At 43.0% G+C, this 26,809-nt stretch overlaps 3 protein-coding genes across 4 annotated transcripts in view; all 3 read left to right on the top strand.

The window, feature by feature from the left end:
- On the top strand, positions 1 to 24,385 carry LOC116888055 (nuclear RNA export factor 2-like). Its single transcript, XM_032889445.1, has 20 exons — positions 1 to 140; positions 369 to 498; positions 1,049 to 1,129; positions 1,234 to 1,338; positions 1,455 to 1,535; positions 1,663 to 1,732; positions 1,872 to 1,960; positions 2,079 to 2,186; positions 2,347 to 2,456; positions 3,951 to 3,987; positions 4,510 to 4,565; positions 4,708 to 4,815; positions 4,934 to 4,992; positions 5,083 to 5,218; positions 5,303 to 5,346; positions 5,994 to 6,066; positions 6,448 to 6,576; positions 9,606 to 9,663; positions 23,836 to 23,912; positions 24,262 to 24,385. The coding sequence occupies exons 1-20, from the start codon at positions 1 to 3 to the stop codon at positions 24,383 to 24,385; spliced, it is 1,815 nt and encodes a 604-aa protein (XP_032745336.1).
- Gprasp1 (G protein-coupled receptor associated sorting protein 1) overlaps positions 22,879 to 26,809 on the top strand; it is a 62,399-nt gene continuing 58,468 nt past the window's right edge. For both annotated transcript variants that reach the window (XM_032890117.1, XM_032890118.1), the window contains exons 1-2: positions 22,879 to 22,917; positions 23,836 to 23,912. The gene's annotated coding sequence lies outside the window, so the exon portion shown is untranslated. The remainder of the gene's footprint in view (positions 22,918 to 23,835; positions 23,913 to 26,809) is intronic.
- On the top strand, positions 22,882 to 26,540 carry Armcx5 (armadillo repeat containing X-linked 5). The gene is made up of 3 exons (XM_032890121.1): positions 22,882 to 22,917; positions 23,836 to 23,912; positions 24,262 to 26,540. Exon 3 carries the CDS (start codon positions 24,514 to 24,516, stop codon positions 26,212 to 26,214), a length of 1,701 nt encoding a protein of 566 aa, XP_032746012.1. The 5' UTR covers positions 22,882 to 22,917; positions 23,836 to 23,912; positions 24,262 to 24,513; the 3' UTR covers positions 26,215 to 26,540.

The raw sequence follows: 26,809 nt of genomic DNA, 5'->3' as shown, positions 1-26,809 counted from the left end.
ATGGGTTCTTTCCAGGAAGTTTCTGGAAACGAGAACCTTTATGATGAATTTCATCTGGACACAGTTTTACCACCACAACTCCAGGACAATGATGGAAACATGCAGATAATGGATGCCAATGGGGACCCTCAAATGTTATAGTAAGTAAAAGGGCAGCTGGTTTGCATGTAGTATCCCTTGGGATTGTATAACTTCCTCACTCTGCAATTTTTCTCTTATTTCGATAAAAAGTGAGCAGCAATTGAAGTCCTCCTTGGAGAGCCTAGAGAGGTGATTATCAGTAAATTAAGACTAGTCTTTTTTTAATAGACTGTGTGGCAATTCCAAATATTTATAAATTGCTCTTTCTATCAATTTTTCCACAACAGCTCTTATACCTTCAGTGTCAAAGAAGATTATGGTACAACATATTCAGCATGCCAAGAGAAAACTCTTTCTGATGAAGAAATGAACAGAAGCATACTGGGTGAAATCTTTGAGAGGTGGTTCAAGATCACGGTGAGTGTACTCATCAGTGAGTAATGTACAAGGGTGCTGTTACTTTGATCACGTCTCAGGATAGATTCAGAAAAACGAAGAAAAAGACAACAGTCTGGATATAAGAAGGCAAGACCACAGGAGAAGGGCAAAGGTGGATATTACTATAGAGAACGTGGAAAGCTCCCCAGCAATTATCTCATCGTCATTCAAACTTACAAGTTTTTGACAGCTGACAGCTGTGAAATCTTTCCATAGAGCTAGGTAAATAGTTTAGAATCACCCGGAAGCTTCTAAAAGTGACAAAAGTTTTGATGGACTGGATTTTACTATTTAAAATATAAACATTGAAATACAGAAAAAGGACAATTAGGAAATCCACCCTACCCACCCCACCCAGAAAGAAAGAAACTTGGGAAGGAGAGAAAGAGAAGGGAAGGAAGGAAAAATGTGTCAATTGTCTCCACATAACAAGTCTTTTCAAAGGGGAGGTCAGGATAAACCAGTCTATTTGATTTGTTGTCTTAATGTCATGTTTGTTTTCCCTCTTATTCCTTATTTTTGCCCCCAGATTCCAAATGGGAAAAAGTACAAGACGCGGTTAATAAATTTACTCCAGAGTTATTGCAGTATGGGCTTCACACCAGTTGATGTAAGAGATAAACACTGAGCCCCAGTGTGTCCACGCAGGGGATAGGGAGAGGCCAGGGTCCCTGCAGGATGCAGCACCATCTCTGTTGTCTTTATTCTTTATAGTTCCAGTACATCAGAAACGGTATCCAATTCTTTGTTCAAAGTACCAAAACTGCTGTTGAATTGATGAATATAAACTACCAGATAAGTGATGAGGAGAACAAAAAGGTTGGTGTTGGGAGAATTTTTTAACCACCTTTTTTGCATACGTGGGGCCTGGCCAGAGATGAGTCCGTTTCTGGGGCAGGAAGTCCTGATATTTATCTTACCCTTCCTTCACACAGATTTCTATCTATGTGAATTCATCTAGTGAGCCTGCATCTGTACAATATAAGTTAACAGCAGCACAAATGCACAGCCTAAAGGTAAGGCAGACTTATGACACATTGTTTCTGTTTCCCAATATCTCCCTTTTGCCTCCAACTCAATGAAGTCCCTGTCACTAATACCCCCAGAGCCTCAGAGCTACTCTCTCCACTTCTATTTCTGCAGCTGAGCATAAAGAAACGATATGATGTCTCTAAGAAAGCTCTGTACCTCGGAAAGCTTCGCTTTGACCAAGGTATGATGGACAGCCATAAATGTAGGTCACCAGTTTTCCTGGGAGGAAGACAATGGCAACCTTTGAAGGGGTCTGCACTGGTACTGGTACAGATAGACCTCCCTATGACTGCTAATTGCTTTCTGTCCACTTCCTGAAGACTTGATGGATCATGGAATTGACATGTTTCTGAACAGAAGAAGCTGCATGACTGCTGCCCTTCAAATCATCCAAGAGAATTTCCCCGAGGTGAGGCAGTATATCCAGTGATGATATTTGGGTGGAGGTCCAGAAGGGATGTAGTACAGGGAGCTTTGTCTCTTACGAAGTACATAGTAATGATCATGCTAAATCTTACTTCCATAAGCTGTTGTCCTTGAACGTGAGCAACAACAAAATATACTGGCTAGATGGCCTGTCGGAATTAATAGAGAAAGCCCCTCACGTCAAGACTCTCAACCTTTCAAGAAATTTGGTAAGCTGAGATTTGAGTTGCATGTGGAAGGCAGTGCACACTCTGGCGTGTGGCTGCTAGAGAAAAGAAAATTGCCTGTGTGAGGATGGGAGTTATAGATGCTAGGTTCTACATCTGTCTTTGCCTGGAACACCTTTACCAGTTCTCCAATTTTCCTCAGCTAAGAACAGCATGGGAATTGGAGAAGATAAAAGGGCTGAAGCTGGAACAGCTGTGGCTTGAAGGGAATCCCTTGTGCAGCACCTTCCCAGACCATTCTTCTTATGTAAGGTACATCCCTGCTAACACTTCCTTCCCCTCATGGATGCCATACCCCCATAGTGGTCTGAGAGATTCTCTGGGAGGAGGCAGCCCTGGTCTTCTGGGAGGACCACAGGGCCTGCTCTCTCCCCCGTCTCTGTACTCTGGGCTTTGCTCACAGGCTTCCTTTAACTAACCTGTCTGCCCCACCTCACCCTAGCACGGGTTCTGTTTCCGTGTGTGAGTTTTCAGCCTCCTCAGAAGGCCCTCCTGAGCATCTCATCAGCACCAAGCCTCCTTCCCAGTCCTGAGAGGAGCCTTCCTTCCAATCTTGTTCCTGAACGCTCCCCTCATCCGTCTCAGGATGCCCAAGAGGTTGTCCTGCCCCAGCTGAGGGCTGAGGTCCTGGGCGTGATGCTGACCTGGACATCACTTCCTCTAGACTACTACTGGGATCTCGGTCTTCCTTTCGATTGGAGGACCTCTGCTCTCTAGATCAGGAATCCCGGAGTGGGCCATGACTGGGGAGCTGAAGGCTTCCTGGAGCAGGAGGGAAGGGGAGAAGCAGAAGAGGTTGAGGAGAAAGAAGCCCCTGGCTTCCTAGAAGCCTCTGTCCCTCCCTCCTTCCCTTCTTACCTATGGACCAATATCTCTTGCTCATCGTCCTGCCTAGCATATAAGAGGAGCCTTGGGCAGTCTGAGACCAGCAACCTGATTCCTTGGAGAAGACTCACACTCATATAGGTACAGGCCCACATAGTCTTCAGAAGAGAACAAAGTGATCATAATGGAGTTCATAGACCTCCATCCATGCTGAGCTAGGAACTCACTCATCACTTCTGCTTCTGGACAGTGGCTCTTGCCTTCAGGGATGTTCTTCATCCCCAGATCACTCAGTAACATTATAGGCCTGCATGTTCTCCCAGCCTCAGTATGGTGCACGCTTTCATTCCTACTTTGGGTCCCTGGGCTAGACAGGCAGGAATGAAGGAAAAGGCAGCAGTGGGGGAGCCCTTTCCCCTGTGTTACACTATCATGTTGTCGAAAGCTAGACAGAATATCTCCTATTCCCTTTGCTTTGTGTCCTCTGTCTCTTTTGCCTTTACTCTCTTATGTCTCTCTCATATTTGTTTCACCATCCCTCCCTTACCATCCATTTCTGTCACCATCTACAATTTCTCTGTCATTTCCTTCTTGCTTCCTAAGCTGTACCTTTCTCAACTCCATTTTTTCATTATCCCAAAGAATCCTGGACACCTGACAAGGTCACAGTGCTCTTGTAACAACCGTCTCTGGAAGGAGAGCGTCTTGAGGAAGAGGAGGGAGTCAGGGAGAGGAAGACACCCTGGATACTGGGCTGCCAGTATGTCTGGCTTCTTGGGGCGAGTGCAGTGTGGGTGGGAGCTACCCAGGCATTGGAAGCAGATAAAGAGAGGGAGGAGAACAAGAAAGAGAACCACAAGCAGGCAGGGGCAAGGGACTACTACTAGGGCTTGAATTGTCTGTGACTTTTTTTTTCCACAGTGCGATTCTGAACTATTTTCCGGAGTTGTCACACTTAGTAAGTTCCCGCCTTCATCACTTCTCTTCTCCTTCAAACACAAGACCTCCATCCCTGCTCCCAAGCCCTGTGTGTCTTGCTAGAAAACATGTGTGCTCCAGACTATTATCCGCTTAAAATGTCATGGATTCTTGAAAGAAAGAAAAAAAACATGAATATTTTCCTTAGGGAAAAATATCCTATAAGCACAGAAAGAAGGAAAGAGGAGAGAGAGAAGGGAGATATCTTGCAGATGTCCACTGTAATCTCACAGCCCATGGGATTTCCTGCGCCATTTCACACCTGTCTCTTATTCTTGTTCCAAAGCCTTCTTTAGCTCCTTGGGCATCAGATGTCATGTCCCCCATCTGTGCTCCTAATATCTTACTTCCTGCAGGATGGCAGGAAATTATTCCCAACAATTGACATTAACACCTTGGAAATAATAAAACCACGCAAGGTGAGGAGTGACCATCAAGATTCAAGAAGTTGCAAGGGAGGTTTCTTGTCAACCAACTCGTTTAAAAGAGTCTTCCATTTCAGGAAAGCTACAAAGGATCTGAGTGTCTGAAGAATCTGCTCGTGCAATTTATGCTTCAGTGAGTTGCCCCAAGAACAAGAGAACGTAGAAGACTGGGCTGAGTGGGGCTCTCACTGCATAAGTTTGCATGTAAGAATTCTCAGGTATCATTTGGGATTTGTGTCAGACATAGCCTGTCTCCTTTGGTGCACTTCCCACAGGTACTACTTGATCTATGACTATGGTGATCGACACAGTCTCCTAAACGCTTACCATGCAAATGCCTGCTTCTCCCTGGCCATCACTTTCAACTCCGATAAGGCAGACATGTGAGTATCCCACCTGAAACTTTATTCTGGAACAGAAAGCTCCACCCCTAGCATGCACAGTGGTGAAACCACCCAGAATGACACAAATACCCCCCCAGTTCCTCTTTTGTTTTTCTAGGAGCAGCTTAGAAGACTACCTCAAAGATAATAGGAATGTGAAGATGCTGATGAACTCCTGTAAGGATGTAATGGAAATGATTAAGGAGGCAATAAAATAGTACAAGGACCAATGGGTATGATAACTGCTATCTTTGCTTGTCTATACAGTTTTGCGGATGCAGCTGCTGAAGCACAAAAAATATAACATCGTGACCTGCCTCCATGAACTGCCAAAAACACAGCATGATTTAAATTCCTATGTAGTAGACATTTGTGTCCAGACAGTGAGTACCTGCTTATTCCTGTAGGCATGACCAGAAAGGTACAAGTAAGTAACAACTGTTAGAAGAATAATCAAAACCTTAGTTTACCATTTTCTTCCTTTCAGGAAAAAAATGATCTGCTTCTCTGTCAATGGAGTATTCAAGGAAGGTAAGTGTAAATATCTCTTTTTAGGGAGCTTTTGGGGTTCTTTTCTCATGGAAAAAGTCCCTACCAGAGCATCCCCAGCCTCATTCTCATATTCTTTCTTTCCTTCTGTCCACTCTGCCCTTCGTCCCCTTCTCCTTTTCTCCCTTCTCCCACCCCCCTCTCTCCCTCTGTTCCCTCTTCATTCTCTTCTCTTTACTACTGATTCATTGTTTCCCACATGTTTTCCACCCTGCACAGTTCCGGCATTAGCACTATAAAGTTTGGTTTCTCTCATTCCAAGTACATATTACTGAACTATGACCTGCAAACCCTTCAGTTTCCACATTTCCCAAATGCAGTTGATAATAGCCATTCCTTGTGCACCTAGGAAACAGGAATAAAGTGGACTAATTTGTCAAGGAAACTAGGCTATACTAAGAAGCCCTATCATGGAAAACTGAGTATTTCTATTATTAGCTGCTATATGCCTGGATCTTCCTCCTGACTCTCTGTAAATTGTCCCATTCCGGCTTCCTTCTGGGTGATACAGTGTCCGGTCTGACTCTCATTGTGGAGCGCTGCGTGAGGTTTTAAATCATATGCAATTCCAATATTTTGTTTTGTTTTGTTTCCTCGCATTTCATTTTGTTTACTTGTTGCCATTGAAGTGGAAGGGAAGTCTTGGGGAAGTGTTCGGGCCTTCACCCGGACATTCATCTTAACTCCGGACAGGCATTTCAGGTGAGGACTATGTTGTGAGTGGATCTAGAAATACCATTTCAGCCTTGGGCTGCATTCATACACTCTTGAGAGATTCTTACTACTATAAAGTACAAACAGGTAGCTCTAATAACTAGTCTTGGTAAGTGTTTTTACAGTAATCAGCTGTGTGACCTTGGCCAAGTTATAAGTCCTCCGTGAGTCAGTGGTCTCTGAAATTGTGCAAGTGGCCACTTCTTTTGGAAAGGGTAAACAAGGTAGAGTTAAATTTAGAATTTAATGAAGGTGGTAGGAGATCTCTCCAAAGGTAGTCAATCCCCTGGCAAGGGAAATGCACATTAATCAGCTAATGAGACATGAAAATAAAGTAAGGGTTTGTTCAAAAAGCCACCTTTCTTCCAGGCTGTGCATTGTGAACGATGAGATGATTTCGAGGAATGCCAACCCTGCAGAGACCAGGAAGGCATTCTCTACCACTAGGCCCACAGTATCCTACACCCAGAGTTGCTGGAACACCCACACTGATCTAAAGTGAGTTCTTGGAATTGCTGGCAATAATATTATTTGAAAGAAGTAGAGCTTTAATAGAAATTTACAACTATTCAGATGTGAGTAAAGCCAAACTGTGGACCGTTTTTTTAATTGCATTAATTTTATAGTGACATGATAATGAATTTTTAAACAAATTTCCATTTGCAGTATCATGAATAAGAAATATACCCAGGGATATACTTAGCAAAGATGTGAGAAAGCATTGCAGAAATAAATAAAACTTAAACAATTTTTAAAATGGATGGGTATCTTTTGTTCCTGAACTACAACACTTAAAAATATTATGAGAGCAAAACACCTTAATTTTTGTCCATACTGTATGCCCATATAAACCATATCATAATCTTAAACCACTGAATTTTAAAGCTCAAATGAAAGTAAAGTGAACCCATAATAAAAACATAATCTTGAAAATGAGTAAGATAGAAAACTCAGTGCACTATTACTAGAAACTTACATTAAAGTATAAGGAAAAATAACCCAAATGCTACAGATACATAGAAAATTGATAAAGTACAAGTCCAAAAATATAAAAATATGTATTTCACATTGATAAATAATCGGTTTTCAAGCCAAGTACTAAAGATACCAAAAAAGAAATGAAAAGTGAATCCACTGAAGCAGAAATATTTTCATATGTTGGATAAAGAGCTTGTATCTAAAATAGAAGACAAATTCTTAGAATTTGATAACAAAAAGACCTATACCATTTAAAATAATTAACTACATTTATTTATATTTTGTATATGCAGGTTATGGGGAATTCGTGAAGGTTGTAGGACAACTTGCTGAAGTCAATACTCTCTTTCCACCAGGATCTAGTGGATGAAATTCTGGTTGTCAGACTTGGTGGCAGCACCTTTTGCCTGCTATCTTTGTTAAATTTTCCATTGCTGTGATAAGACGCCATAACCAAAAGAAACTTGAATAGGGACAGGTTTATTTCAGCTTGCAATGTGGTCACGCTCCAAAAGTGAGGGAACTCAGGGTTGTTTGTAACTCAAGGCAGAAACCTGGAGGCAGCATCTGAAGCAAAGGCAATGGAGGGGTGCTGCCAGCTAGCTTTCACCTCATGACTTATTTAACCAGTTTTCTCAGATCACTCAGGACCACCAGCCCAGAGGTGGTACCAACCACTTTGAGCTGGGCCCTACACATCAATCATCACATCAAGAAAATGCAGGCCATGTGTAGTATTGCAAGCTTTTAGTTCTAGCACTTGAGTGGCAGAGACAATTGATGCTGAGTTCAAAGCCACCTGGTCTACATAGGGAGTTGCAAGCCAGCCAGGACTACAATGTGAGACTTCGAAGAAACAAAACAAAATCAAGATAAATCTAAGCTTTGTAATGCATGTATATAGTTGTAGCACTTAGTAAATAGAGATAGGAGCAACAGGAGCAGGGAGAAAGAAATTTAATTACTTTCTTTTCTCTGACTCAGGCCTCTCACTGGACAGGAGAGAGGCTTGGAATTCCTTGACTCCACCCCCCCCCAAGTCAAAGAGAAGAGGAGAGGAGTGGAGAGGAGAGAGGGGAGGGGAGGGGAAGAGAAGAGAGAAAAGGAAAGGAAAAAAGAAAGACAGGAAGGAATGAAGGAAGGAAGAAGAAAAGGCACAGACTGGATGAAGCTGAAGAAGGCTGCACCACTACTTTATTGTTATTCTTAGTTTGTATACTTTCTCAGGATAATTGATCACATGAATTTCTAAGCATTTTTATGGTCCATAAGTTCACAGTAAGTTTAGGGCAATTGCTCTTGTCATAGATTGATACAGTTTAAGGAGTTACAGCAGATTTGTGTACTAGTACCTGACAAAACATTCATTTCTTTTTCTGGCTCCATAAGTTCACTATAAGTTTAAAGCAATAATTTTTATATAGTAAGTTAGCACAGTTTTGTCAAGGGAAAAATCACCTGCCATGTATCTTATTATTTTGAATTCTTGTATAGATAGACTAGTCCATCATTTATTTTCTGTCCATGCACCTACAATAAATTGCCATTCCCAGTTTATGACATTTAGTTACCAGACAGTGGCTTCACTCCTAACCTAGAAGGAATGTTTTCCTTGATTGTAAATTTGTTCCATACCTGCTTTCTTTTCCTTGTGCAATTAGCCCATGACACATGAAGATTTACAGAGCTCTTTTTGCAACTTTTATTCTATAGAAAGTTTGAGATTACTTGTATCAATTTAGGAATTCTATAAAATCATTATCAGGAATTATGAAATCAATTCATTTATTCAATATTATTATATGAAAGTACATCTTCATGTTGATTCTGCAGGAAAATTGCCCAGTAGGGTGGGCAGATGCCCAGGAGTCATTAAGCTATGTAATAATGACATGAAATGTATATCAGCAGCAAGAAGCAATCTGTGATAAAATCTCTGAGGACCCTGCATCTCAGAGTGCACCTATCACAGCCATGCAAAACAGTGGGTCATCTCCAGAAAAATCACTTGCTTGCCATAGCCTTTCCTAGATGGCTTCTGACAGTAAGGATTTGTTTATTCTATTTACGAACACATCCCAGAAAATGAGTAGCATAGGTTAAACAACATAGCATGCTGTTCTGGTTAAGATGAGAAAAATGTTCTGAAATTAGATAATTGTGACAGTTGTATAATATTTTCAATATATAGAAAATTACTGAATTGTACACTATAAAATAGTAAATTCTAGGATATGGCTAATATCCTATTTTAAAAGCAATGGGAGATTTTTTATTTTTTAATTTCTATTTGTTATTTCTTGATCTTCTCTTTTAATGGCTAAGGATTAAGGCCCATTGTTCTTAGGCATGACCCTATGGTTTTTGCTTCGAATCCTGGGCATAAGTGGTGACAGACAGTGTGAGTTCTGCCAGATCTTCCTTTAGTGCTATAATTCTGGCACACATGGCCCAGCAAATGATTAGCATAGGTTAATTAGTGGTGCTTTGTGGTCAGTGTATCTTTCTTGTTGTAGTAATGGAGGTTACATGTTCTTCTCCCACCCCAGGTATTGTAAGAACAAGTGGAAATGCATCAGAGAGGATGAAGCCCTCTTTACATTCCAGGTGAGGCCTAGGAATCAAAGGAGTAAAAGATGAAAGTGTTCTTGGGCCTTCAGCAAGATGGGACCCTAGTCTCTGGGGATGGAACTCAGGGTATGAGGCTTTTCTAATATCCTAACTCTTTTCCTTTAGACTGAGGAAAGATCCTCAAGTGAATTCTTCAGATACAAGTTCTGAAAGGAACCCTTGGAAATTATCTTCTTCATCCACATTATTGTTTGTTTCTTTCTAAGTCATTCACCTGGCCAGAATTAGAGGTCAGGTAACCAAGAAATTAAATATACATAGGCCATGTAATAACCACTCACAGGGCCAATTGCTTTATATATACCACCCATGAAGAGGACTTGTGCTCCCGTAATAAAAAGCATGCTGAATCTTGTGTCCTGAATTGCACTTTTCCTGCTACATGGGAATCAAGGCCTAAGGGCCCTGTGTATCCAGACTTTCATCATATTCAACTACCAGGCTTGCTTCCATAGAAACTTGTAAATAACACATGATACTTACCAGTGATTAGCCTTTGGAGACCAGGAAATCTCTGAAGACCCTCTATCTGGACAGGCTTGTCAGAAACATACATGTGATGAGATTAGTGAGTCTGTGAAGAAGGGAAAGATGGTAAGAGGGCACACACTTTACTTCATTCTGACCATCGGAATGTATGCCTTGGTGCGTTTTATGACTTGCACAAAAGTTGGTGGCAAGGAGGCCTTTTCATAGCTCCCTGTGCTTCCATTTCTCTTCCTGCCTCCTCCCTTTCTGGAAGTTGCTATGCAGAAAGTGTTACAACTGCTAGCCCCAGCTGGGGAGCAGGAGCGTCAGCCTGTCTGACTCTTACATTGCTCACAGAGCAGACGTAGTGTGCTCCATGCCCATGTTCTTGAGATAGTGCCATCAGACTCCTGTTTTCACAGCAGAGTCACACACTCTTGCTCTGGGGCCAGGTCTGTGGACCTTTCACAAAGAGCAGCAATTAGTAGTTCTGAATTCCAGGCAGGTGGGAAATGGGAACTCTGAAAAATCTGTTTCCCAAAACATGGATTTTCTCTAATTGTGTAATCCATGTACTTTAGACAACAAACCGTCCGGTTTTTTTTTTTTTTTTTTTTGTTTTTTTTTTTTTTTTGTTTTTTTTGGTTTGTTTTTGTTTTTTGAAATTTAACTAATGGTGGCACAGAGTTTTCAAATTATAGAGCGTAAACGATGAGACAGATGCTATACCATCAGTTGGCAAGCTACATCTTCAGTTGGTTGTGCTTAACGTAATTTCCTATCAATTGCCATTTGAAGTTCTTCTTTTCACTTTTACGAGTTTTAAAATGTGTGATTTATTTAAAATGAAGAAATGGGTTTCAGTATGGAATTTACACACACACACACACACACACACACACACACACACACACACACACACACACTTTGTTTGATCCTTTTCCCTTAACCCACTGTGTTTGTCTGCTCTTCTCCAAAATAGCCCCCTTCTGTTTTCATGCCACACATAAACATTAAAGTATTACCTTTACTGCCCCCTTCCCTTCCCTCCACTAAGACCAGTTTTTATTCTTCCTTGGTCTCCTTTCTAGTTTGCAGACATATGCTCACAACTGTACATGTATACATACGCATATGTAAAAATTAAGGACTCAGGCCCACCTATAAGATAAAATTCTGTATTTTACTTTCTGAATCTAAATTACATTGCTTAATATAATAATTTTAAATTCTCCACTACTATGGTTTATGATCAGTGGTCATATTATTAAACCTGAGTACTCATATTTATTTCTGTGCCCACCTTCATCTGAGAAACTTCTTATGGTCATGGCAGAAGCTAATACAGAAGCCCATAACCGGCCAGAATGCTAAGAAAATGTAAGGCCAGGAGAGTCAGATGATGGGAAGATATACAACAGAAAGACATCTTCTTGACATCAAACCATTACAATAATGAACTTATTGCAGCTGTAGTTATAATTCCCAGTCTAGGTTAGCCCCATCGACATGCCGTTATGAGTGGAGGGGTTCCATGAAGCACGATCACTCCCTGAGAGACTGTTGGCAGTTCATGGTTGTTGAAAGATTATTTTTTTAATTCCGAAAGCTGTCTCCTCAATCCGATGGTACTTTACTCTGCTTCAAAAGATATGTTTAATTTCACAGAACCCTATTTGCCAATTTTGATGTTTTCTATGATAATAAAATCTGTTTTGGGAACCCTTTGCCTATGTTTCCCTTTACTTAAACATTAAGGACTTCCTGTATGTATGCCTCTAACAGTGTTAAAGTTCAGATCTTACATGAAAGTCTTTCGTGCATTTGGAGGGTTTTTGGTGAAGGGCACTATGATCTAGTTTTGTTCTTACACATATGGAAATGAAGCTTTCCCACCCATTATTTGTTAAAGAGGCTGCTTTTTCTTTATTAAAAACTAGGTGTTTCTGTCTGTGAAGGTTTATGCCTGTATTCTATAATGTATTTGGATTTTTACCCCCTATTACCCTCTCATACCCCTCCAACTTTTGTGCTACACCTGTTCTTTCCTACAACTTCTCAATCCTACTTTCAAATACTTTGCTATTGTTATTTGGGGGTCTGTTTGGTTTTCTTTTATCCCATCAGCATGTTAGTAATGGCTACAACACCAGATGTAATGACTCCTTCTCCCACAGCATGTAATTACCACCGTTAGTTCCTCAGAGAGCTATGATCCTGCAAATGCTTCTGACTATTTACAGTGGAATACATATTGATCTTATTTCGTGCTCTTCTTCAGTCTGAAACCACAGCCGCTTTGACTTCATAGGTGAAATAGCCACACCACATGCAGAAGACAGAGTTTACCCTACAAACCAGCATTTATTTTCTTTCTGCTAGCATTTTAAATGCTCCTTTGGAACCTTGGAAGGAAATACAGATGTTCCATTTAGAGATGAGTGGTCAGCAGTCAGTTATTTTCAGCTGTTTGATCACTTACAAGTTTCACGTTGTCACCCATTGCAAACAGAGCTGCTTCTTCATTTTTGTTTTCTTTTCTTCCTTCCTTCCATTCAGTCATTGTTTTATTTTGCGAGACAGTATTTCTCTGTGTCACAGCTATGACTGTCCTGGACTTGCTCTGTATACCAGCCTGGCCTCGAACTCACAGAGAATTCACCTGCCCCTGCCTCAGAACATGCAGGGATTAAAGATGTTTGCTACCATTGCCAGGCTAAACAAGGATGAGAGAAGCACAACATATGGACAACATATGGGTATAAATGTAAATGTTTATCCCTTTAATCAAAGCACTATGGAGGCAGGCACAGTTCTGAGTCTGTGGCCAGGTCTGGTCTATATATCAAGTTCCAGACCAGCCAGGTCTACAGAATGAGATGCTTATCTAAAACCAAAATCCAAACAAAATCCACACATATCCATGAATCACCGTGATCCTATTTAGCAAGACAACTTCCTCAGTATATGTAGAAACTTCCTCCTTTGCACCCATGACTTTGTTAACTCTGGAATATTGACCTGTATTAAAGTACCAGGCATGAATTATCTCCTGTGAAATGGGTTTTAAAAACAATTAAAGTAGTTCATTCCCCAAGTAGCTGTCATTCTGATATTGCAACATTAGGTAAATATTTTCTGACATGCCAATAATGTAGTTCACAGAGTTCACAGCTTCCTAAGATCATTCATAGCTTTTCTTTCTCCAGTAGCCTAAAACACCCTTGGGTACTATGAAAGGTAGACAAGTGATAGGGAGCTTTTTGTAAGGCTCGATGTGAGTCTTAACTACTGAGAGACCACTCCCAAGTGAGACATGAGAATGGTGTTCAATGCAAAAGCAAGAGATTTATTTTTCCAGCACATAAGGGTTGAACCTCAATCAGCCCCTCATGGCAAGTGACTAGAAGGTGACCCTGAATGGCTATAACAAGCAGTTTTTATACTCTTTAGGGGTACAAGTTACATCAGCAAGGTTACAGTTTAAACTTAGTGGTTAAGCATATTGACCTTTGAATCTGTTGGCTAGCAAGCAAATGACATGCATTCAAACTCTGTCTGGGACCAGAGGGTCAGGTGACAGTACATTTTGCAGGAGCTCCTCCTGAAAACTGTGGGTGGAGAATGGAACTTGGCCTAATCTTGACCTGAGGCGGTGGGTGTAAGGCTGGGGAAAGCCTCTAGGTCCTTCATCTCCCCCTTTTTTCTTGTACAAGTTCCAATCTTGGAGCTACACTCGGGGGTCTTCAGGTCCTGTCCTCAGGGTCTTATACTGTTGGTGCAGGACCATCAGCTGTACTGTACCTATTCTCTCTTTTATGAAGGTCATAAACTTGTTCAATATGCAGGGTCCAAAGGTCAACAATAGATCAATTTGGGGTCTTAACAAGGTGGATATGAGGGTGATTGGCCAAGGGGACGAGTTAAACCAAGATTTGAACTAGCCCTGACTCTGATCTCTCTCTCTCTCTCTCTCTCTCTCTCTCTCTCTCTCTCTCTCTCTCTCTCTCTCTTCTTTCTCTCCTCTCCTCTCTCTCTCCTCTCCTCTCCTCTCCTCTCTCCTCTCTCTCTCTCTACCATTTGGCTAGCTCTTCTTTGTCTTTCTGAGTGAATCTGATTATTATTGGGTTATAGGTGGCATTTGTGCAGAAGGCATCCCAATACCCTCAGACCCCCTGGTAGGGCCCCTCAGTAGCTTAATTTCTTTTTACCATGATCAAGTCCCATGAGGAGGAGGGGTTTCAGTTGGTGTCTTCCTGTAGTCTCGTATCCCCAGTTAGAGAAATAAAACTGGTCTGGATCCCCGCATCAGTGAACTTTGGCCTGGTTTCTTCCATCTCGAGAGCAAACTAAGTGCGGGTCTCCTGCAGGTGATACATCTGTACAGAGAATGCACATCCTATCACCCCTCCACCAGCACAGAGCCCTCTTTCTCCCTTATGGGCAGTTTGCTTCTGCTAGCACTCCGGTCATGGTTAGGGATGTTTCACATGTTGAGTCCTGCCACCAGCTAGCACAGGTCAAAAGTGAAGTCAGGTCACCAGGTGTTGGAGGGTTTGGAGGCTATCGGGGAGGCGGTCTCATCTCCAGTTCCAGTGGAAACCACAGTCTAGGTTTGACAGATTGACACATGGGGGGCAGCAGGAGTCCCTGGGGAATGGGGTGTCTGCAGGTTTCACATGGGTTGCATGCATGAGGGCCACAATACTGTTCACCCTGAGGACTGTAGGAGTGGTTAACTGTACCAGGAAGGGTCCCTTCCACTGGGTTTCTGGCGACTTTGCCCTATGCCTCTGGACGTAGACCCAGTCACCAGTCTGGAAACAGTAAGGAGTCTCTGGCATTCCTGGAGCATATAAGGCAAATTTCATGTTGTATTAACTGAAAGGCTTGTAGCCTCAAGAATAGGTTTGTATCAGTGAGTTGTCCAGGGAGGGCCCAGTGGACACCAAGGGAATTGGGGTACCAAACAAGATCTCAAAAGGGGTCAGGTTAAAATGGTAGGGGGTGTTCCAGGCTCGGAACAGGGGCATGGGAAGGAGCACCACCAGTCAGCACCAGTCTCCAAGGTCAATTTAATTAAGGTCTATTTTACAGTTCTGTTCATTCTCTCTACCTGCCCTGAGCCCTGGAGACAGTGCACACAATGGAGCTTCTAATTAGTCTCCAATATCTTTGCCAATCCCTGACTTACCTTAGAAACAAAAGCAGGACCATTGTCCGATCCAATTATCTTGGGTGCTCCGAACCTCAGGAAAATTTCTTCTAGTATCTTCTTGGCTCACCACAGTAACTGTTTCCTACTTGATGGGGAAAGCCTCAACCCATCCAGAGAAAGTATCTACAAATACTAGGAGATATTTGTAACCATATTTTCCTAACTTAACTTCTGTGAAATTGACCTCCTATTAAACCCCAGGCTTCTCTCCCCTAGGTCTCTTGCCCTGTTTGTTCTTGGCTGCATAAGCATTTACTTGCTGACATACCTTAACACTGTTCTACTGTCTCTCTGGCTAAAGACCTAAGGTCTATTACATATACCTTAGCTGCTTGGATGAGCTTCTTATCCCCTAAATGAGTCCATTTGTGCATTTGGCCAAGTGAGTCTTTTGTTTGTTCTCTGGGGAGAATAGTTTTCCAATCTTGAGTGTGCCATTGTCCTTCCTCCTCTAAGTAATAAGTGGTGGGGTGGCTAGCAATTTGGTCCTTTCCTTCTGTTGTATATTCTGAGGCTATCCCTTAGTCCAAGCCCTGTTCCCAGCTGCTGTCTCTTGCATGCACATAACCAGGATAGGCTCCTGCATAGCCACTTCTCGAGCCACTTGATCTGCCTGGTTATTGTTCCACACCCTGAGTCTCCTTCCTTCTGATGTCCTTGGCAATGAATAATATTCACAGTTGCTGGCTTCATCAGGGCATCCAAGAGATCCAAGATTTCATGGTGGGTTTTTTTTTTTTATTTCTTTTCCCTCTGATGTGAGCATCCTATCTCTTGGTATATAGCCCCATGGATGTGAGCTGTGGCAAAGGCATACCTGCTATCCGTGTAGATGTTAATTTCCTTGCCAGCCCCAAGTTCCAAAAAAGAAATTAGATCCACTTTCTGTTCCAACATGCCGGGAGGTAGAGGTTCAACCAGCCCAGATGACATTTGTTTCATCCACTACAGCAGCACCCACTCATCTCTGACCTTCATGAAGAAAACTGCTCCTGTCTGCAAACCAGGTAGCCTCAGCTCCTGGCAGGGGTTGGTCGGAGAGGTCTTTCCTCCACCCATGGACTTCTGTTTATATTTGACACTCATGCTGTGATGGTTCCAGGTCAGGATAAGACAGCAAGGTGGCTGGATTGAGCCCAGCTGGTGGAGAATCTAGTCTTCGTCGGCTGACCGGTGGTCCCAACCTCTGGGTCTTTCCATTCAAAGGCAAAGTATTCTTAACTTTGGGATGCCAAGGTCAGGCAGAAGAAAGCATCTTTCAAGTCTAAAACTGTGTACCAAATTCTGGAAGGTGGTGAAGTACTCAGAGTGCAGGGGTTAGGTACAGTAGGGTGGATGTCAGCCACTCTTCCACAGTTTATTTCTCAAGTCCTAGACCAGGTGATAATTGTTTGTGCCTGGCTTCTTAACTGGCAGGAGTGGTGTGTTCCAGGCTGAATGGCACTAAGCAACACCCCAAGCTGGAGTAGCCAGAAAATGTGTGGCTTAATTCCTTCTCATGTCTCTCCTGAAATCGGACTGGTGCACCGAGGCAGGATCAGCCTGGATCTTTAAGCTCCACATACACAGCCATGAACTAGCCCAGACATTTCAGCCCAAGCAAGTGGAAACTTTTCCAGCCACCAAGCAATATCCTCTGTCTTTTGGGTATTGGTCTCAAACAATTTGTATTTGTCCTCCAGCCAAATAGTAAGGACCTGGACAGGATCTTCAGCAGCCCCCCCCTCAACTGAGGGGCCCTTGGGAAGGAGGTAGATCTGAGCCCCATCTTAGAGAGCAAATCTCTCTCCTGAGCAAGGGATAGGGGCAGTCAGGGATGACTGTGAATGAGTGGGATACCCAGCACACGCCCAGGTCCACAATTCTTTGGGTAGTCCGTGAATACTGTTTAGTCCCAGTGGCCTCTTGGACCCACAGATGTTTTTGCTGGAGACTGGACCATCAGCTTGGAGGAGGACCGAGTGTTGGGCCCCAGTATTCACTAAGAATTGGGTGGGTTTCCCTTCCACTTTCAAAGTTACTCTGGGCTCGGGGAGGGGGTCTGAACCCTGTCCTCCTTGGTCACTGTCTTCCCCCAGGGCTAACACCTTCACCATTTGGGGGTGCTTTTCCCAAGGCCTGGGATTTCCTGTTCCTAACTTCCATTTGTTGGGAAACTCTCGGGCCAGCGGCCCCTGTCTTCCCAATATGCCACTGGTCCTTTTCAAGGAGGTTTCTGTCTCTGTTTGGTTGGAGTCTCTCTTCTCTGCTTTCCCTAACTACTGTAGCCAAGATCCTCTGTAAATTTCTTTTCTGTCCCTTTTCTTTTTTCATCTCCCTTTCATCTTCTTCCTTTCTCTTTCTCTGCTCCTTTTCTGTCTTCCTGTTATGGTAGACTTTTTCAGCAACCTGTACTAAGTGCCTCGACGACTTATCTTGTAGTCCCTCTAACTTCTGAAGTTTTCTCTGATATCTCTACTAGCCTGGTCTATTAAAAGCCTTAGTCAAGTAGCTTTGTGCTCCTCGCTGCTGGGGTCATAGTGTGTATATTGGCAGAATGCTTCCATGAACTGCTCTACAAATGCTGAGGGTGACTTGTCTGGTCCCTGCTTAACCTCACGTACCTTGGTCAAATTGGTGGGTCATTCTGTGACCCCCTTGAGACCTGCCTATGAAGTCTAGTGGTAGGCCTTCAGGTGCTCCTTACCTCCTGTTGTATTAAAGTCCCAATCAGGTCTAGTCAGGGAAAATCCGCTGTCGATGACAGCCTGGTCAATTGATGGTGCCCTCGTGTTTGAGGGGACATTCTTTCTGGATTCCTGCATTATTCTCTCTTGCTCTTTGGTCATGAAAAACACTCTGATGAGTTGGATATCATCCCAGGTGGGCTGATGAGTAAATAAAACAGTCTCAAAGAGATTAATCATCCCCTTGGGGTTATCTGAAAAGGGGGGTATTGGGCCTTCCAGTTGTACAAGTCAGCCGAAAAGAAAGGCCAATATTGCACTGCCTGATTGCCATCCTCATCCACGGGCCTGTAGGCTCAGAGGAGGAGGGCCACTGTTGTATCAGGTGAAGTGGCCCTTTTGCTCTGGGTCTCCATGGCCGGTCCCCCTTGCTGGGGCCAGAGGAAGGAGGGGTAAAGGGACGCTGGATGGGGGCTCAAGGGAGATCCTTGAGGGGCTGTGGGAACTGGGGCCATGGTAGGAGGGTAAGGGGGTGGAGGATCTATTAGTATCAGATCCGCTGTGGAAGGGTCCTGGAGAATGTTCTTTACAGACTCCTTGGTCTCTACAAGGTTCTTCTCCTTCATGGCCAGGACCTGCAAGAGTCTTGGAGACAAAAAGCTTTTATCAAAGAGGGGAGAGGTCCTCCACTAGATGTTTCCAAGTAACTATATAGGGCACTTGGCTTGGGAGCCAGAGGGATCCTGGTCTAAAGATTCTTTCCTTTACTGCTTTGATCACTTGCAAATCAAAGGTCCCTATGGGTGGCCACCCTACTCTGAAGGTGGGCCATTCCGAGGAGCAGAGAGTAACTAACCTGCCCTTCTTTATTACTACTGACAAGTTTTCTCCTCTTTCCCCAACTCCCCTCCAGTGGTTAACTAGGATGTATAATGGGGTAGATTCAGTCTGTCCCATGTCCAAAAGTAGCATCAGTTGAAGTCCAAGTCCAAAAACAAAGAGAAAGGCAATCAGTACACAGTTTGCCCCTGCCACGGGCACAGAAACCAGACATTCAGGTAACTTGGCTAGTTCCTGCTCGTATAGAGTCTAACGGGCTCCAAAAGGAGCAGAGTCCTCCTGACTCCCTCCACCGGAGGAGGGAGGCCTGAAGCATCCTCCAGACTCCCCGAGGTCATGACCTTAAGGCACATCTGCCAGCTGCATCTGACCACACCAGACCAGAGGCTAAGTCTTACAGACACTCATGAGCAAACCAAAAACAAGACTGACAACACAGATACAGACAACCACCGTACCTGACATCAAGCTTGAGCTGTTTCTCTGACCACCATTCCTCAAGACCTCATAGGGCATCTGGCTTCTTGGCCAATGCACCAAATGTAAGACTCAAAGTGACTCAACTACCAGGAGATCCCTACCACCACCACCACCAAATGAGACATGAGAACGGAGTTCAATGAAAAAGCAAGAGGTCTATTTTTCCAGCATATCAGGGTTGAACTTCAATCAGCCCATCATGGCAAGTGACTAGAAGGTCTCCCTGAATGGCTATAACAAGCAGTTTTTATACTTTTTAGGGGTACAGGTTACATCAGCAAGGTTACAGTTTAAACTTATTGGCTAAGCATATTGACCTTTGAGTCTATTGGCCAGTAAGCATATGACACTCTATCTGGGACCAGAGGGTCAGGTGACAGTCAGTACATTTTGAGGGTGCTCCTCCGGGTAACAGTGTGTGGAGAATGGAACTTGGCCTAGCCTTGATCTGAGGCGGGAATCTGATACTTGGCCTAGTCTTGATCTGAGGCAGTGGGTGTAAGCTGGTAAAGCCTCTAGGGTCCTTCACTTTCCGCTAGCTGTCAGCTTGATTTCTTTGGGTTCTGTGACCAAAATATCAAAGTTTGGAATGACTTTAGCCATAAGAGTCCTAATTTTTTTTTTGTTCTGGTGAATAACCAAGCAAAATAGTAGTTGGAAAATGTGCTGTATTACTTGGGAAACCACTGGGGCTTCTTTGATCAAACAACTCATAGTGAGGCACTTGATGTCTGGCACTAAGGTGTGTGTGTGTGTGTGTGTGTGTGTGTGTGTGTGTGTGTGTGTGTGTGTGTAGCTACTTGTTTCATTTTTTAAGAATGTTTTTAATTTTGTGTGTATTCATTATCCATTTACATATAATCTAATCTTATTCCATTTCTTAGCTATTCTGAATACAGCCACAATGAACATGGATGTGTGAGTATCTCTGTAGCAGAGATCTTTTCATCTGTTCCCAGGAATGGTATAAGTGAGTCACACAGTGCTTCTAGTTTTCATTTAAGAAACCTCCATGCTGATTTCCATAGTGGCTTCAGTTCCCATTCTCTCCAACAGTGGGTAAGCGTTCTTTTCCACATATCCCCCTAGGATTTGTCAAGAACACAACTGGCACCAAAAGCTATTGAAGATGTAGCATGTTTAAGAGTTTAAGAACACATTAAAATTAAAAGGCCTACTAGGGGAAAGGATAATGGCACTATGTGTATGCTCCAGTAGCCAGTCCCCGAAACTGGAAACTGGTCTGAATGGAGTCATCCAGAATTGGCCACTGCTTTCTATTTTCTCTTTCCTTTTCTTCCTTCCTTCCTTCCTTCCTTCCTTCCTTCCTTCCTTCCTCTCTTTTTATCTTTTGACTATTTTTAGGGCCCTGAGTTGGCCCATCTGGAGGGACCTTTACCACCTACTTTTACATTTATGTTTTTATTGAGCCTCCCATCTTGTTTCCCAGGTCATAAAGATGATCCATCTGGCCTGACCATCACCACCTAGTCTTTTTCCTTACAGGCTGTTTACTCCTTCCAAAAGTTAACCTCCTGCCTCATAACATTATCCAGTTTTCTGGTAATGTAGATTGTGGACTAAGAGGAAACCATGTACTTTTATTAATGCAATTTTGAAATTACAAACATTCCTAATACAGAAACCATGCCTCTCACCATAGTCTACTAATGTGGTACTCAGCTTAGAGTTGAGGTATATAGGACCGATGGGCTGGGACATTTCTAAGTGATATACATGCTAGAAACACTTTCTGATTCTAAGGCTTACTTTAATTAAATTTTGTTCAAATAGATAATACAAACACGAGGTTCAACATTCAAAATACAACAGCTTATATAATTAGAGATTTAGTGGGGAGAAGAAACACGATGAGCAAGCCTGGAAGAAATCCACAGAGCAGGGACTACTTCACGGGTGCAGAGATATTTTGGTATCAAGTCTAGGCAGTAAGAAGATACTTGTTTTCCCTGTGCTTCTAGTGAGGTCATCCTGAAAATGGAAGTCATCTGCAGTTATTTTCTCCATCACTGTTTTTCCTCTATCCTTACTTCATGTTATCTAAGACTATTTCAAAACAAGAAACATGCTGGAGACTAAGAGCAAAAGATGTCAAGGGATAGCAACAAGAAAAACTAAAAAGGGAGATGGAAAACGATCTGGCAGCAGGGCAGTTTCTTGTCGGCTCTGCAGGTGCATCATACATTTTATGCAAACAAGCCCTTACAAGTGCGTCACTGGAGGATTTTTCTTGTAGAAGGAACCATTTGAATTGTTGGAATAATGAGAATTTTTATTCCTAATTCAGCATTGAGAACCAACCTCCCCCAACCCCCAACAGCTTTTCTACCTGAGCCCCTCCTTACCTAACCAGTCCGCTAAACCAGTGGCATTTAGTGACGAACTTGTAAACACTAGAATTCTTTGCTATCCTTCCGCCCTGCAAAGCGACAGCTTTTTCTCCTGACGCCACAACGTGAAAACCGTATGTATTTCGAAATGGAAAGACATGCCTAAGAAGGAAGCTAAAACCAACATTTGGTAATCGTCTGCTTCCCGGTATTTGGCGCTGTTTTCCCTAGTTTGGCCTCAGAATCTAAGTGTAGCAGTGTGCGCCACACACAGCGCTTTGCAGTGGCAGTAGTATCACTCCATTTCCCTAAGCCGGAACTCCTTAAATAACTCTAGCTCCTCCCACTGCGGGCCTCCGTAATGACGTAGCCGCGCCTAGTGCGTCCCGGCGGATGTAGGTAGATGGTGTTCAGTCGCTTCGTGAGGGACCGGAGAGAGGAGTAGATACCGAAAGGTGATAGTAATTTGCTAGTCATGGCCCTTCATCTTGTCCTACGTCCCAAGCGCCCGGCAAGCCCCTAAATACAGTCGCCGCCCTGTATCAGCTCGCTGCGCCTGACTGCGGGTTGCGTTTTCCTGCCTCCTTTCTGTATGGCAAGGCATCACCAGAGATAACGCAAATAAGAAAACAGCCTAGGACTCAAACAGAACAGGTTAGTAAAAAGGAGGCCATTGCTTGGGGTTGTAGGTGCGGGTTTCATGATTGGTGCGGGATTCGTGACCTGGTTTTAGGAGGCGAGTGTTGACAGACTAGGGAGGATGATAAAACGCTATCTACGTTTCTATAAATTCGCTTCATCACGTTTGGGAAGGGAGATGGATGCAATGGCATCATCCACTGGGGAGATGGCGTACTTGTCAGAGAAAGGAGGAGGACTGCCCCTGCCGATGAGGGCAATTGTCTGAGGAGTCTTGAGAATCAGGGAGGAGATATACAAAGGGGTTGTAAAGGTGGGAACATTGAGTCCTGTATCGGGTGTATTTGAAGATTGTTTTCACATTCTGGTTGCTTATCTGAGCATTAATTAACCACATCTTACTCATTGTGATTTCATTTGATTTGGGACTACCAAATATGTGTTTTAGATAGATGTTCTGCCAAGTTTTTATTTCTCTACGTTTCAGGGCTTCAATCAAAAGGGGAGGGGAGAAGATAAAACAAAACTGACCTGATTTCTGTACCGTGGGAAAAAGCTTCAAGAATAGGTAGGGTTCTAGAACAATTTCTATATCTCCTCTTTTCCAGCCTTCCAGAAATGTCCTCCATCATCCCAACTATGTTGCAGAATGTGATAGGTTTGTGTGGGCGGGGTGGGAGGATAATCATAAGAATGTGTAAGAAAATTGAAAATGATACTTTTCATTATTTTCCCAGCTTCCTGCTATTGTCAGGCGTTTCATCCCTACTGCTACGACCGACTGTACAGAGATGATTTAGTTGTCTCTTCATGGAAATTATCAGGCTTTACAAATATAGCAGAGAAACATGGAGATATCAGGGTGTCATTTGGGGATGGCACAAGAAAGGGAATCAGAGAATTCTTTACCAAACAAGTATCTGTATCCAGAAATCATTTATTCCTTAAGTACTGTTTTCTAAATTATACTCAGTAGGGATGTTCTTCTATTTGTGGATTTCCATTGGTAGACATATCCAGAGGGTTTTGTAACTGTTGACTGCTGTGAACATTTGTAAAATAACTGACCATGAAGCTTGGAGATAATGAGGAGGAGATTGTCCAGTTTCTAGGGTTAGTGTAAAGACAGACAAGGGTCACTAGAAAATCACATCCTTCTGTTTGGTCAGTTTCTCGATGACCTCTAGCTGGTCTATGGACTCAGGAGCCTTGGTCTACTTTAGAGACAGATACAGGATGAGAACATCTTCCTTTCATGCCCTCTTTCCCGTCCTGCTCTAACACTTCATTATTAATCTATTTTTCAGCTAGGGTATCACTAAAACAATCACTGAAGAGGACAATGGTGGGCCCAAAGGGAGGAAGAGGAAGACCAGGAAGGGAAAAGCTAGACAAACTTTTAGAAATTCTGAGAAGGCAAGAATAAGGGCCAGGAACCAAGGTCTGTGTCCCCAGAGCTTAGTTTCTGTCCTCTTTATCTGTATAGGTCTGCCACGTCTGCTGCAGGGCTTGTCAACAGCCGAAGCAAAGAAAGGAGGAGAAAATTCCTTCCCACGAGCACAGGTTAGTATGAATGTGGGGACTCCTTGAATAAGACCTATAGGATGGAATAGTAAAGATTTGGTTGGCTCCAGCCCAGGTCAGCAAACAGCCTCAGAATTCTGCAGCCTCTCACGTCCATCCAGCATTCTCATTCTCTCTGCCCTTATTAGTGTCTGCAAAGACAATTGTTAGGTGTAGACACATGGAGGTGTAGACAGTGGGTGAACTGAAAGAAGGAGTTGGCTACTTGTCTAATTCTTTCCCATAGAGCACTTAATTTCCATACTTAACTATGTCTCTGTGGTAATCAGCATGAGGAGAAAGAAAATTGGAAGAGACTTAAAGCCCCATTTCCTTCCTCCACCCCTAGGTCCAACTTCAGTGACAGATCTGATGGCCTTGGAGTGGCTGAAGACCACCACCCTCCACAGGCCTGCGCCCAAGCCCAGCTATCCTTTATCTTGAGTGGCTTCCTCAGCATGCTGTCTATATGATTGGCAGAAACTGTAGTTGGAAAGGGGGCTGAGTGACTACTGGACTTTATATGAAAACACCTACTTGGGGCTGACTTTCGGACAAGGCTGAGATAGGGGTGTATTTAGCTTTGCTTTTCTCTTGAACCATGATTGGCTCTAAAACTAAAAAGAAAGCTAGAGAAGAGTCGGGGGCTTCCCCAAAGCCTGGAACCAATAGCCCTGCCAATGCTAAAGGAAAAGGCAAGGGTCACAATAAAGGGGGTAAGGCAGAACCAAAAGTAGAATGGGGGAACCAGGCTGAGGCTAGGGATGGAGCAGTGGCCAGGACACAACCAGTGGTTCCCACTGAGCCCAAGACTGTGACGTGGAATGTAAAAAAAAAGAAAGACAAGACGAATACTAGAGTCACTGCACAAGCTAAGACAGAACTCCTGGCAGAGCCTGCTTTAGTGCCTCATACCAAGTCAGATGCTTTGCCTCCATCTGTGGTCATTACTGTAACCAAGTCTGAAGTCAAGGTTGACACTGGAATTGAGGCATCTGTCAAGGGCTCTGCCAAGGCTAATGATAAGCACAGCATTAAGCATAAGTCTGAGATAAAGAAAGAGGTCTGTGTCAGATCCAGGGCTGGGGACAAAGCTAATAATGTCAACACCACTGATGAGGATGATGAAGACTATGTGTGCTCCTGGTTTTGGACTGGAGAAGAGCCTAGTGTAGGGTCCTGGTTCTGGCCTAAAGAAGAAAATTCTCTTCAAGCTTATCAGCCCCCACCAAAGGTTGAGGAAGAACCTGAACCCCCAGATACATTCGACTTTGCTTTAAAAAAGAAAGCGGCAGCGTGGTTAAGGGGCAGGTTTATTGTCCTAGTCCCAATTGAGGAACCCCAGCCGTCTTTACCTCCAGAAGGGAACTGGACTCTGGTTGCGACCTTAATTGAAACTCCTCTGGGTATTCGACCTTTGACCAAGATTCCACCTTATGGTGGACCTTACTTCCAGACTTTAGCTGATTTAAAAAACCAAATCCGGGAAAAAGAAAAGTATGGACCCAATCCAAAGACCTGCCGCTGTAAATCACGCACCTTTAGTTTAGAGCCTGTTGAGTTTGATAAACTTGTTGCCCTACTTAAGTTAACGAGGGACCCGTTTATTCATGAGATCGCTACGATGATAATGGGCATCAGTCCTGCTTACCCATTTACTCAAGATATTGTTCATGATGTTGGTATTACTGTTTTGATTGAAAATTTTGTCAATAATCCAAATGCTAAAAAATACCCTAGAAATTTAAATTTAAATGCCAACCCCGATGCCCCTGAAGAAGTGAGAGAGACTGAAGCACATGTAAATAAGGTTTGTAGGGACATACTCTCTTGTCCTCTGAACTGCTCTGTGCAAGTGGAAGAACTAAAGCTGTTAGTGAGCTTGAGTGTGAAATTCGATTATCACCACGTGGTTGTCTATTACGTTCGATATTTCATCTCATTGTTAAACAAAGGAAGTGTCAAAATCAAGTTTCAAATTTTAAGAGTTATTCTGTGTTTGTCAAAAAACCAAGCCAATACAAGAGAACTGATCAGTGCTGAGGTAATGTCCTCACTGGTTGCTCACTTTCACAAGAATGAGTCAAAGGCTAATATTCTTCATATCATTGAAATATTTGAGAATATTAATTTCCAATTCAAAAAAAGGGCAAAGCTATTTACTAAGGAAATGTTCACTAAATCTGAACTTATTTCCATATTCCGGGAGGCAAAAGAGTTTGACCAGAAACTCCAAGACTTAACAGACCACAGTGACCCTGATGTAAGAGATAAAGTTATCCGATTAATACTCAAACTCTAAATAGCTGTATATTCTCATGATGCCTTGAGCATTTTTGTCTTTCCAGTATAAATTGAATGCTTATTATAATTATAAATTTGATACTTATGCTCTCTGTGTTGAGGGAGGCAATTTTATGGATGCTAGTCATCTTGAGAGATTGAATACTTGCTGGTTTTTTTCTGTGCTATATAAATTAAGGTATTTTTGGTATTTCTGTATTGTAACCCAGTACTGAACCTATTCGTTCTAAAAAGCTATATTTCTGTGCATTATATTGATATAAGTGTATTTTCGTATTCTATTTACGTGTTTATAATAAAGTTGCATGATAAACACAATGAAAACATTGTTCCAGTTCTTTAGTTGAAATGTAGTCAGAGATGAACAATGTAAAGATAGCCAAAATTGCTGTCTGTCCATTTACTGGTGGGGGTGATACAAACAGGTTTACCAATTGGCAGATCTTTCAGTTCCAACATCATCAGGGAATCCAGTCAACTATTCTGTGACCAAGAAGACAGAGCTCTGCTTCTGGCTGGCTGGAGGTTGTAGATGACAGGGTTTCAATGGAGGAATGATACTGAATCTGGACAGACTTAGGAGGAGGAGAATA

The sequence above is a fragment of the Rattus rattus genome, chromosome X (genome assembly GCF_011064425.1).
Source record: "Rattus rattus isolate New Zealand chromosome X, Rrattus_CSIRO_v1, whole genome shotgun sequence".
Taxonomy (NCBI): Eukaryota; Metazoa; Chordata; class Mammalia; order Rodentia; family Muridae; genus Rattus; species Rattus rattus.
The sequence above is the reverse complement of the archived record's forward strand: the minus strand, read 5'-3'. Positions and strand labels throughout refer to the sequence as shown.